Here is a 13,297-nt window from a genome sequence, read left to right on the forward strand (position 1 = left end):
GCTCCCTGTATGGTCTCCTTCCCCGAGTGAACACTCCTCCTTGTTTGGGGTTTTAATCCTCCATATGCCTCCCTCCCTCCCTCCTTCCCTCCTTCTGTTCTCCATACAGCCACACTCTCCAGTAAGAAGGCTTCGAGTTCAGCACCTGCACACTTGTCAAAAGAGGACAGAAGCGGCCAGTAAGGAGGACCAGGAGTTTTAATTTTTTTTTATTTATTTTTTTAAGGACGATATCATTCTTTGTGAGAACAGAACTAAGTAGACTTCATGTGAGCAGCTTTTATCTCCTGCGTTTGCTGCAAACCGGGCAGGTTTAGACGCTTTTCTGCAGCGTGGAGCGTTTATTTGTGACCCTTTGCAACCAAAAATAACAAGATTTTCTTCTTAAAACTGACGAAGTCCAAATGTGAGGATTATTATTTTTTACTTCGAGCTAATTTTAACTCCTTCAATACCAAATATAGTCACCGGGGGATTATTTTGAAGTGGCCTGATCCGGTGCGCTTTATTAAGCTCTGCCCAATACAGAGTGGGAGAAAACCCAGCGCCTCGCTGGACTGCATGATTTATTAAGCTCAATAATTAATAATTAGTCTAGATTTCTGGCGGTTGCTGCGTGTTTACTGATTGTAGCACTGAAATAGCCTGTTGCCTGTTGCCTGTCTTGTGGCTATATTTAAAGCACTGATTGATGTAATCTAGAAAGCTATTGGTGCTGGCTGATATACTTTTATAGTATAATCTTACCTGTTCTACATTTACACGTTTACCGTTTCACAAAAGTCAGTTTTTGTGTGGTAAAAAAAGAAGAAAAAAATAAAAAGGCATGTCTTGCCACACCGGTGCCTTAACGTGGTGGAAGACCTGGCTGGGCCTGCTCCTCCTGGGTGTGACCGCGGGGTGCCGTGAGCACGCCTCCCCGCCTCAGGAGCCCCCCAGCGCGGCTTCGCCCAGCTTCGCCTCCTACTTCACTGAATGCCTGGACCCGGTTCTCGGCTACGTGGAGTCCGTGGTTGGCACCCAGGTCATGAAGACATGTGGTGAGGTGAGCTTTAACCAAACGAACCCTGCTTTAAGCGCTTAAAGGGGAACTCCACAGAATTTTCCAAAAAAAAAGAAAAATTACATAATTAAATGGTTAATGGGTAAACAAAGTCATTCAGAGTGGTTTGGTGTGAAATGCTCCGTTATAGAGGAACTTACAGAGTTAGAATGGTTCGCAGTGGTGGTGATAGGAACCAGACGTCTGAAGAGTTTCATTGCTCCCAAAGTTATTACTTGAGTGGTTAGATATGCTGCTTGATGTCTGACAAGTGACAGTTTTATTATTTATAATGTTTTGTGATGCAAGTTTTGGCTTAAAATGTATGTATGGGGTATGTGCAGGACGTTTTAAGACGATGTGATGCCCCAAGAAACTATTTTTTGAGATTTATGACTTATACCATCATTAATATTACATATAAGACACGTGTAGGTTCACTGCTGGTTTTGGACAGTAAATAAAATGGCTGTGTTTGTGTTGTAGACATCGTGACCCCAAATAAACCACTTTAAATGACACTCTAGACCTCAACGACTGCTTTTTAAAAAATTGGTGGAAAGGTTTACAGTGAAATAGTTACTGGTTAACAGCCTGGTGTCTGAGACATTGTTTAACAATAGTTTTGAGAGATAATTTTGGGCTAAAACTATTTTTATTAATAAATCAATTCCTTGCGAAGAAGTGTGCGCGGAGGCCTGGAGAGGCCATAAGGTAGTTATAATTTTTTGCCTTGTTATCTTGAGATAATGAGTTAACTATCTTGTGATCTCAAGATAACAGTTATCTTGAGATGAATTAATTATCTCAAGACAGCTTTACCTTGATATCACAAGATAGTTATCTCATTATCTCAAGGCAACCTTGATATCACAAGATAGTTATCTTGTTATCTTGCAAAGAAGTGTGTACAGAGATCTGGAAAGGCCATAAGTTAGTTCGAATTTTTTGCATTGTTATCTTGAGATAATGAGTTAACTATCTTGTGATCTCAAGATAAAAGTTGTTGACATAATGAGTTAATTAACTTAAGATAACTTTATCTTGATATCATGAGATAGTTATCTCGTTATCTCAAGACAACCTTATCTTGACATCACAAGATTGTCATCTCATTATCTCAAGGCAGCTTTATCTTGATATCAGAAGATAGTCATCTCATTATCTCAAGACAGCTGTATCTTGATATCAGAAGATAGTTATCTCGTTATCTCAAGACAACTTTGTTTAACTCTTATGCTTCCTGACCCCCACCATCTCCTGGAATTCCTCCTAAGATAACTTTATCTTGAGATCACAAGATAATTAACTCGTTATCTCAAGACAACAATCCAGAAAGTTATAGCAACAGCTCATGGCCTCTTCATATTTCAAAAATTTTCCTAATTTACTGCTATTTTACCATTATCAGCATTACATACAAAAACTCAGAAGACGTATAAGTTCAGTGGTTAATTTTGAATAAAAAAATAAAATGGCTATATTTAACATTGTATTTAACATTGCAGCCCTGGTTCCTATCACCACCACTGTAAAGACATCTGAAGACGTTTCTCTGCAATGCACTTACTCAAGTTTCTCTACAATTTCACACCACAAACCATTTTAAACTATTCTGTTTACATCTCAACAAGTGAATTTTGTGCAAGGTGGAGTTCCCCTTTAACTGCCTGTTTCCTCAGTTAAATCCTTAACTCTTCCCATTTCTTAACAACTACTGATTCAGATTACATTTGCGTATTATTTTATTCTGCTGAATCCATCTGGGTTGTATAAACTTGTTCATTGCTCTCTCCTTCCCTCTCTTTATGCCCCTCTCATCTCGCCCTGCATACCCACTAATCCTCCTTTAACCCCCTTTCACGCCCCTCCTCTCCTTTGCCCTAATTTCATCCTCTCTTGCGCTTCCCCACCCCCTCCATCTCCTCACCCAACTCCGTGCTTCTCTTTCCGACCCAGAAAGCAGTAGGGTACCTTGAATCAGTGTTTGGGCCAGACAACGTCAAAGCTATTGCCATGGTAAGAGCTGCAGAGCAACCATGTGGATTGACTGGTTAGCGTGTGCCTACATGCTCTGTTTTAGCATGTGTGAAATGAAAGCAACAGGTGTTGAGCTGTATTGTGCGGACACAGTGGCTCCTGTGCACTGTGATTTTATTTAGTCCAGCTGGCCATCTGTCATATTGAAGCATAGGCGAATGTGTGTGTGCTTGTAGCAGGTGTTAAATACCATAGTGTTCAGCAAGCGAGCAGCTGACCTTGTATCAGAGAGGGCAGTATATTTGTAAGTGTGTGCAGTGTCAAGTGCATGTTTGTCATCTGTATGTTTGTGTGTAAAGGGGGTGCGGGGGGTGTTCAGCTGTCACTCTGACAATCTTAAACAAATGTCCTTTACAGACTCCTCATTGTGCTCACGCTACACAAAACACATGCACAACACGGGAGAAATGCACATTCTGGTACACCCAGCTTGTACATGCATTATTTGGCCATTGTATTGGAAACACCTGCACTTTGTAAGTTTACCGTTACTGACTGTAGCTCCTTTGTTGCACTCATTTGCCTCTGCCCTGCCTGTCTATGGAAAGGGACTAACACTGGACAACCCTGACCACGGACTGTTCTCGGCATGGCAGTGACATGGTAGGAAAGGTGCGCAATATGACGATATTTCATTTATCCATAATAAATTGCGTCACTATGCTTTGAGAAGGTCATGGACGCGTACTTAAAGAGCGTCGACCAGCTGCCTGTTTCGTTATAAAGAGCACAGTTACAGTTGTATGCAAATTTTTGTATACCTCCGGTCCAGTGAGGTGGGTTGTAAATTTATAAGTAAGTTTTTAACACATCCTTTACAGAGAACACACTTACATACAGCATTTTCCTGCGAATTTCAGTTATATATTGAACGAGACCTCGTATCTCCAAAAAGGTAACTTTACAGGACAAGGAAGATCGTTTTAACTTTAAATGGAAATAAATGGAAAAAATGTTTTTTTCTAGTAATTTTGGATCATTTTTGAATGTGTTGTTTCAATCATCATTACATTTTAACACAACATGAAGGGCAACTGCCTTTTTCCAAAAATGTGAAAAAAACAAAAAAAACGTCCCCACAAAATTGGAGATACAAGGGTTTGTCCTGACAGCAACGATGTGTGCATGTGTGTGTGTGTGTGTGTGTGTGTACATATATATATATATATATATATATATATATATATATATATATATATATATATATATATATATCTATATATATATATATATGGCTGTTGTTGGAACAAAACCTTGTATCTCCAAAATAGAAACTTTACAGGAGAACGAAAAAACAATATATATACACATCAGAAGAAAACCTCGTATCTCCATTTTTGTTGTTTTTGACATAATTTGAAAATGCACGTTGGCCTTTACATTGTGTGTAAATTTCATGATGACTGGACGAAAAGAAATGTCCCAAAATGACTTGAAAAGACGTCATGTTTTTTCCTTCTCCTGTAAAGTTTCTATTTTGTAGATACAAGGTTTTATTCCAACAACAGCCATATATATATAATGTTAAATAAATGATTGATTAAATGATCAGCACTTGCATATGAACAGTATAACAGTTTACCTTACCTGCAAAACTGACTAAAACTAAACAGAACTGCTGAGAAAAAAAAATATTTTTTTGTTGTCATTGTTTTCGTGTATGAAAGAGAGTTTAGACGTGGATCCTTTCTGTGTTCGTCTTTAAGGAAAGCTGGAGCCGAGCTCAGTCTGTTGTAGTGTTAATTTATTCTACCCTTACCAAACATCTACTGTTACAGCACTTATCATAATACTAAAAACTAAAACTAACAATAAATGAAATAAACATTTCTACTATAACTTTAATAAACTACAATAACCCCGAGCACAGTATTTAAAACTCAGGTTTTTTTTTATATATTATAAAATAGATATAATATATTTTTCCATCTCAGCTACTGCAACATGGTAGGAGTGAAGTTAAGTCAAGTGGTCTTTATTGTCATTCCTCAATATAACTTGCATGCTTTGGAATGAAATGCCATTCTTCAGGGCCCAAACACACAACAGCAGCACATCACACAGGACTACACAGTTACTGAACCATAAATACACAAGCCAATAAAAACTAGACCGGACAAAACTATATATACACATATATGGGCATCATATATATGTATGCATGTGGAAGGAGGTGTCAATGGTGGCTTGGGGAAGTCCCAAGCACTGAGACAGTGCAGTTCCCATATCAGGCAGTGAGACAGCTGGTCAGGACGTTCTCTTCTGTCCCCATGAAGAATGCAGTGAGGATGGAAGGGGCAGGTTTTAGAGGAAGTGAAGTCCCTGCTGGCCTTTCCAGTGGTGTTGAGGGTCCTGGTGAGATTGTTGCTGATGTGCACACCAAGGAAGTTTTTGCTTTTGTCTTGTTTAATAGTTAAACCATTGAGGTGAGAGTGATCACCGCGAGTCCGGAAGTCAACTATCGTCTCTTTTCTTTTATCAACATTAAGAGATAGATTGTTGTCTCTCCACCTCCGCCCTGTATGCTGACTCGCCGGTGTTGCTGATAAGACCCACCACTGTAGAAAAAGAGCACTAAACTTTTCCTTAAACTCATTAAAGGAACACAAATGGTCTCTAAGGACAGTTTTGTACTTCGGGATACTAATATGTCCCTGTGTTGACAGTGGGTGCTCTTACGGGACCCTCTGACTCTGACAGTGTAGTGTGTATGTTGCCCTGGTATGAGGGTATTAAGTACAGCCATGTACATTAACTATCCACTGTGACAGACGTACCTTGGTTGCACAGGTGTAGTTACAGACTGTTACTACACAGTTTGTGTCAGCAATGTTATAAACTTCATCAGTGGTCAGTGTTTTCTGACTACAGGATTCTGTTGGCTGGATATTTTGGGTTGATTGACCGTCCTCAAACACAGTAGTGACACTAATGTTTTAAAACCTTCTACAGTCATACCACTGCAATACCCACTACCATTGGTTGGTGTCACCGCTCTCTTAAGGATGGTTCACCACCCAAAAAATCACTGGTGGTCCCATAGTGGTCGCTTTCTATTGGTGGACGGTGTAAAGTAGGGCTGAGAAATTGTGCAGAAGCAGATTGGCTACAGTCTGTGATTGTAAACCTACAAGTGCACCAATGAGGTAGGTGTTTCTGATAAAAAGGCCAGTGAGTCTAGGTACAAAGTAGGTGTACTTGATGAACTAGTAACATTTATTTAATCTACACAAACCCAAATCTGGTTCAACTGATGCTTTTATCATGTCTGTGCTTATTGACTCTCATTGTGTGGCTAAGTGACCCCAGCAGCGTCTGGTTAATGATCACTGAAGCACAACTGTTATCTTGTTGCAGTTAAAGCCCACCCCATTCACAACCCTCCACTCTGCCATGCTCTTAAAGTGGACACGTCACTGATTGGACCCCTCTTTCTGTTTCTCTTCCCTTTTCTGTCCTTCCCTGTGTAGTTTGTGGAGATGGTGCTCCGGTTTGTGGCGGAAGGCGCTGCCAGTGGACTGAATGTCATCGCTGTTTACGTGTCCGAGATTCTCCGTGCAACCGGACTGGGAGGTGAGTAGCCCCAACTTTTCTTCTTTAACAAGGAGGTTTAGCACGCTGGATCTGAGGCTTGATTTTCGAGAGAAACATTTCAGTTAACACATACAGTATAACAATGGGATCGTTTGACAGTGATCTGTTCCAGACTAAACTTGATTCGCATGTGGTTCTCACGCCCAGACAGGTTCAGGGTCCGGGGTTGCGTAAGAAAGCAGTGAACTTATTTTGTTAGCGCCTCAGGGGACTGTCCAAACCACCCAATCTACTGACTTCGTCTCTGAGAGTGCGTGCCTGAAGGACAGGAATGTGTTTTTCAGTGCAGTTTCTAATTATGAGGCTGAGTTGGTGACAGAGAAAGGAACGCCCTTTTTCAGTTGCCCAGTATTTGTTTGGTCTGTTTTTATAAATGTTTATTTGGTGTTAGATATCAACCAAAAGTGCTCTTCATATCACAAAAGTGTATTATATTTACCACTATTACTACTACTACTACTACTACTACTAATAATATGTTAAAATGTTTCTGACTTATTTTGGGTGATTCTGAGATTGGGGTGCCATTTATGTCCCACTGATATTCCATTTACTAATATGCATGTAAAGTAAATGTAAAAGATTTTTTAGACAGTGGTAAACTGTCCTTCACAATGACATATGTGCATGTTTCAGACAAATAAACCCACAAATCTACAGCACCTAGTATTTCTGCATGGCCCAGCCCACAATAACACTTTACCTTGAAATATAATCATCAAGCTGCTCCAGAAATCGTATTACTGGGTATTTCAAAAAGATTCATCTGATTTCAAAATGATTTATTTCACTTGTAAATCATTACAGAACAATGCAGTAAACTGTAAATGGTTTAAATGAGCATAAAGTTTATTATATAATTTTACAAGTGCTCAATATGAACCTCCTCCAGCTGTACAGACAACATCAACACCATAGTCACATTCATCCCATACTCGATTGTGCACGTCGGGTTTCGCTGCACTCACAGCTGTTTCAGTGCGATTTTGGAGATCGTCCAGTGTTGTGGAACCAACGCTGAACGCTCTGATCTGTTGGAGGTTCACTGCTGACGAAAATCACGCTGCACAGTTATGACGGATTCACTCTTATTGAAGTGGAGAATGCAGAACGCTTTCTGCTCAGGGGTCGCATCTCCTCGCAGACTGAAGGGAGCCAGTCAGAAACTCTATGACCCCCTCTTTCAATTTGTATGTGATTGGTTCCTAGGCGCGTCATGGTTGTAAAAATATGGCGCTTTGAAAATGGATGAATCTTTTTGAATCACCCTGTATATTAAAACACACTGGTGTCAAGATCGGCCTCTATTATTTTAACCCAAATTATTATATAAAGTTGTTTGCAAGAAGCCAATTACATGTTTTGTGAATTTTAATGTGTTGTTTTACAGTACCGTATCATCGCGTGCCTCAGCCTCACTGGTTTGTCAGAATTCACAACTTTCTGTTGTTTGTTTTCGTGCATTAGTGTTCTCACAATACAATACCCAGCATGCATTATGCAAATACGTCATACAAGCGTTGGGAATCACTGTGGTGTCAACCAACCCTGACTGCTAGCCTAGCTACTCAAAATCATAAAAGAAAACAGAAATTCTGTCTTTATTCAACATAAAGTGGAGGTCAGAGATGGGTTTTTACCTTTTCAGCCAAAGAAAAGAAGTCAAACTCAGTTATGATGTTTAGATAGTCAGGTTTAACAGCTGAGTTCACCAGCTAATAGGAAAAAAAACTGAAATAACCTTTTTGTCATTTTAAATTACTCTAATAAATCCACCCAAAACTAGCTGTAGTTTATTTTTAAGGGCTTTCCACCTTCAAGATACATCATCAGAAGCAGGTAATGGCAAGTCTTTAAACAGAAAAATCTCACTCTGAAGACTCCTGCAGCTCCACTGTGGGATGCCAGTAGATATGTTTACATTTTAATTTTAGCTGGAGCTTCTTTTTTTTATATTTTATTTTTTTCAAATTCTAAATCACTTAAAATAATATAATCCCCCCCCAGCATACCCCAAAAACCCATTAATTGTTTAAAAAAAAAATGGGGGACAGAGAATGAAGAAGGAAACAAAAAATGCATTCAGGGTCATTTTAGATGGACCCCAAACCAAGTTAAAATGCCTCTGTGCTCCTGAGTCACAGCTACACAACCTCTCCATATAATAATACAATATGAAACATCTATGATAACCAGTGTTTAAAACATGGTGGAGAAGCTGATTTCCAATATAAAAGACCTTTTAACCTTTTCAGCCACAAGCATGTCGGCCATTAAGGCTTGTTGTTGAACACATGGAAGGGTAAACGTTGAATTAGAGAATCCACAGATCACAGTGAGAGGGTCAGGATGTAAGTATGTGCTAAGCATTTCGGAGAACCACTGAAAAACACTTCACCAGAAGTTCTGCAACACGGGCAAGACCAGAACAAGTGTCCTAGAGATCCTTCATCTGTTTTGCATTTAAAACTGAAAACTGTAAATTTAGCTTAATAGTAAAGCCTATGAATCACCTTAAACAACATATATCTAGGATTTATAGAGCAGCCCTATATCCTGGACAGACTCCTCAACATTTTCTTTTTCTTATCTTACTCTGTTCTGATGTTCCAGATCCAGTGTCCATCCCACACTTCACTGCTGAGGGCGTGTCCTCGGTGGTCAAGTACGCATTGCTGGGGGTGATTGCTTACTGGCTGCTGTGTGCTGTGCTGCGTGTTGGCGTAGTGTTGCTAAGGCGAGTCTTCTGGCTCGTGAAAAGCATCGTCGTCGTCTGGCTCTTCGTCCGGATCATCAGCGACCCGACCGCGGCGCCCGACACCACAGCAGTGCGGGTGTCATTACTGGTCATTTTCTGTGCTGTGGTGAGCGTGGCCTCCGGGAGCATTAGTGGGACAAACTCGGCCTGCCTGGAGAGTCGGCTGAGCACCTTGGAAGGAAAAGTCAAAGTGATGGAGAAGAGGAAAACGGAGTGATGTGCGACTAAATAAAATAAGAGATGGAGGAAAAGAGCTGAGGGTGGCGATGTAAACAATGGGACTTCATATACTGCAATAAAACAATATTTTGGTGTGTTACTGTTTTTTGTGGATCCCTGAACTTGTTTTTGCTCGTTTACTTTAGTGTCCACATAAAGACTTTATATTCAGTTTAGCTCCTTAAGTTAGCAGAGGAACAGTTAAAGCGACACTTTAGTAAAAAAGAATAATTTCACTGTTGTTAAAGAACTATTAGATGAATTTGCACCAATTTATGATTAGCTCATGTCAATTATGAGCAGGTTTGGTGTCTGACATTCTTTATTTGTTTAGTTTTGAGCTGGAGCTTTGGGGATAATGTAGCTAACAAGTAATGGAAGCTCATAATTAGCATGTTTATATTACTAATCACCTTTACTGTTTCAGAAACATGTTTTCAAATCACTAGAAGGGACCAATTTGGAAAGTTTATCCTAAAACCCTGCTGCAGCATCAGGGTATGTTTACAGCTGCAGTTTGTACTTTTGTCCACCAGGTGTCACTAAAGTGAAACAGTTTAAAAGCTTTAAAGCAACACTATGTAGGGTTTGGGGATTTGGAGACCTCTATGGTGGAGTTATGTAATTGCATGCAATGTGCTAAAGAACTTTGTGGTATGTTGCTTGTGCTTCGGACCCCGAAAAGCAAATGAATCTGACTTCTGAGAGTGTGTTGAAAGAGAATTCAAAGAGAACTCAAAAAAGTCAAGACTTGGTGAAGGACCTAAACATCAAACCAGACCTTCTTTTTGAGTTTGTGCATGTGACATTAATACATAAAGATGTTTGATGTGGTCCTAGAAACTTGCGCCAAATCCGTCCCGGGTCCTGTGAGTTCATAAAGGTTATTTCAGGCTTTACTGGGCGACTCACAGCAGTGCACAAGTTTCAGTTTTTAACAAAAATATTACATAGTGCTGCTTTAACTAATTAACCATTTTCTGATACAGTGTAAAAGAAAACTTCACTACTTCAGAAAGCTTGATTTGGCCACCTGTAGCAACTGCATGACTGAATGATCATGCACTTGTTAAGTAATGTCAAATATATTTGTTTATGTGGTTTCAGACATCTTGGCTGATTAGCTATTTTTGGGAAAAGGGGAAAATTGTGTATATTTTATCATCTTTAAAGATGATTTCATGACTTAAATAGTTTAAACAGACATAAGTGCCGCACATGGAATAACTAATGGATTAAAACCACTCAAGACTTCTGTGTCATTGGAGGTTCAGATTTGTGTTTGTGGCTCAGTTGTAATCATGGCATTGTGGACCTCAGATACTCTCTGAATTCACTCAAGAATATACGTCGCACATTTCCTCAGTGTGCGCATGAAAGGTGTTACTGGCATCATCAGGGGTCAGTTTCTGTAGGCAGTAGTGAAGGGAGCTGTGGGAAACCATTGCCCTGCACATTTCATGTTATTTCCCTGACCTAACACACCTGGAGCCTCTTTTATAAAACATTCATATGCGCAGCTTTGATCCTAAAAATGATTTATAAAATGAATTTGACATTAAAATATATGTACATTAATGAAATCCAGCCTGATGTATGAAAGGCAGTGCCAGTGTGCTACAGGCATTATAGTCCACAATTCATAAACACTGCATTTGCATAAATCAATTGTATGTAGATGCTAAGAACTTATGAGTAAACGTAGAATGAAACTCAGGTATGTTTTATTAATGAGACCCCAGATTCCAACATAGGCGTCAGTTAACAAGTCCTTAGTGAGTTGGATCAGATGTTTGCACGAAGAGCCATATTTCAGACATTAAAGCCATGATTTGTCTCAGTTGTCCTCTTGCTGCAGTTGAAAGCGTGTAATGATTTAGTGGTCATTGCCACTGGAGCCTGAGTGCTACAGTAAACTGTGTTGCCACTACCATCAGTCTCTTAAAACCAGTGGTGGATCGGACACAGCAGTGCTGCTGAAGTGTTTAAACACCTCAGTGTCACTGCTGGACTGAGAATAGTCCACCAACCAAAAATAGCCATTCAGCAGTGTCCTGTGACCACTGATGAAGGACTAGAGGTTGACCAACACAAACTATAACACATGAGCTGTCATCTCTACAAGGTGGACCAACAAGGTAGGAGTGTCTAATAGAGTGGACGATGAGTGAGCACAGTGTTAAAAAACCACAGCAGCACTGCTGTGTCTGATCCACTCGTACCAGCACAACACACACTGACACACTACCACCACATCAGTCTTTTGGTAGAAGTGGGGGGAGGGAGGGGTACGGCCAACAGAATTTTTCATTGGCTCGGCCATGTCTTTGTTTGACCTGCAAGTGGTTTTAGGCCTCCATTACTTGTTATCTACATTAGTCTTGTATCTCCTTTGCAGAACTAACAGAAATGGACAGAAGTACTGGGACAACTACACATTACACGCACAGGACATCCCATTCTAAATCCATAGGCATTAATGGAGTTTGTCAGACACTGATGTTGGACAAGAGGTGTTTGATGGGGTTGAGGTCAGGGCTCTGTGCAGGCCAGTCAAGTTCTTTCACACCAGACTCACCCAGTCATGCCTTTATGGAGCTGCTTTGTGCACTGGGGCTCAGTCATGCTGGAACAGGAGAGGTTCTTCCCCAAACTGTTCCCACAAAGTTGGAAGTGTACAACAGTCCAAAATGTCTTGTTATGCTCTATTCAAGGGTTCTAGACTAACCCCTGAAAAACAGCCCCATATCATCATCCCTCCTCCACCAAACTTTACAGCCGGCACAGTGCAGTCAGGCAGGTAACGTTCTCCTGGCATTCGCCCAACCCAGACTTGGCTATTAGACTGACAGATAGTGAAGTGTGATTCATCACTCCACAGAACACGTTTCCACTGCTCCAGAGTCCAGTGGCAGCGCTTTACACCCCTCCGTCCAACGCTTGGCATTGTTCATTTTGATCTTAGGCTTGTGTGCAGCTGCTCAGCCATGGAAACCCTTTCCGTGAAGCTACTAATGCACAGTTCTTTTACTGATGTTGCTTCCAGAAGCAGTTTGGAACTCTTTTGTGAGTGATTCAACAGAGGATCAGTACTGTGCACCTCAGCACTCGCTGGCCCCACTCTGCTTCGTGGCTAAGCTGCTGTTGCTTCCATTCCACAATAATAGCACTTACAGTGGTCTGGGGCAGATCTAGCAGGACAGAAATTTCACAAAACGCCATGTTTAAAGTCACTGAGCTCATCAGTACGATCCTCTACTGCCAGTGTTTGGTAATCGAGACTGCAAAGCTATGTGCTTGATTTTATCCACCTGTTAGCAACGGTGTTTCAGCCACACCTGACCTCAATAATTAGGAGGTGTGTCCCAGTACTTTTGTCTATGTAGTGTATCTTGGCTTATCGACTACATTTAAGGGGAGAATTGTCACTTTTTATCACTTAAATGTAGTGTGCTGCACCTAAACAGACAGAAATCACATGTGGGTCACAGTTGTGATGAACTTGCATTCTAAGTTCACAGTTATAAATATGTGTGCCTGAAGCTGCACTCTAAGCAATGTTCAGCATTAACGGCTCCAGCTTCATTCAGAGCATAACTCAGAAGACTGAACTGAGCTCTCCTTCTTGGATGCTGTTTTTATGA

The 13,297-nt window shown here is 40.6% G+C and overlaps 1 protein-coding gene across 2 annotated transcripts; it reads left to right on the forward strand.

Moving 5' to 3' along the window:
* Positions 1-79: 79 nt before the first annotated feature.
* On the forward strand, positions 80-9,758 carry si:dkey-74k8.3 (transmembrane protein 109). Of its 2 annotated transcripts, XM_036568856.1 has the most exons (4): positions 80-1,045; positions 3,002-3,061; positions 6,553-6,655; positions 9,290-9,758. In XM_036568856.1, exons 1-4 carry the CDS (start codon positions 827-829, stop codon positions 9,649-9,651), a joined length of 744 nt encoding a protein of 247 aa, XP_036424749.1. In that variant the 5' UTR covers positions 80-826; the 3' UTR covers positions 9,652-9,758. The 2 variants fall into 2 exon arrangements, with proteins under 2 accessions (XP_036424749.1, XP_036424750.1); XM_036568857.1 differs by lacking the exon at positions 3,002-3,061 and having other exon boundaries at positions 82-1,045.
* Positions 9,759-13,297: the final 3,539 nt, after the last annotated feature.

The sequence above is a fragment of the Colossoma macropomum genome, unplaced genomic scaffold (assembly GCF_904425465.1).
Source record: "Colossoma macropomum unplaced genomic scaffold, Colossoma_macropomum, whole genome shotgun sequence".
Lineage (NCBI taxonomy): Eukaryota > Metazoa > Chordata > Actinopteri > Characiformes > Serrasalmidae > Colossoma > Colossoma macropomum.

Excerpts from the sequence above, each read along its gene's own strand:
- si:dkey-74k8.3 (XM_036568856.1), top strand. The coding sequence starts at position 827 with ATGTCTTGCCACACCGGTGCCTTAACGTGGTGGAAGACCTGGCTGGGC. Across the intron at positions 1,046-3,001 it reads TCATGAAGACATGTGGTGAG|AAAGCAGTAGGGTACCTTGA; the intron begins GTGAGCTTTAAC and ends TTTCCGACCCAG. Across the intron at positions 3,062-6,552 it reads ACGTCAAAGCTATTGCCATG|TTTGTGGAGATGGTGCTCCG; the intron begins GTAAGAGCTGCA and ends TTCCCTGTGTAG.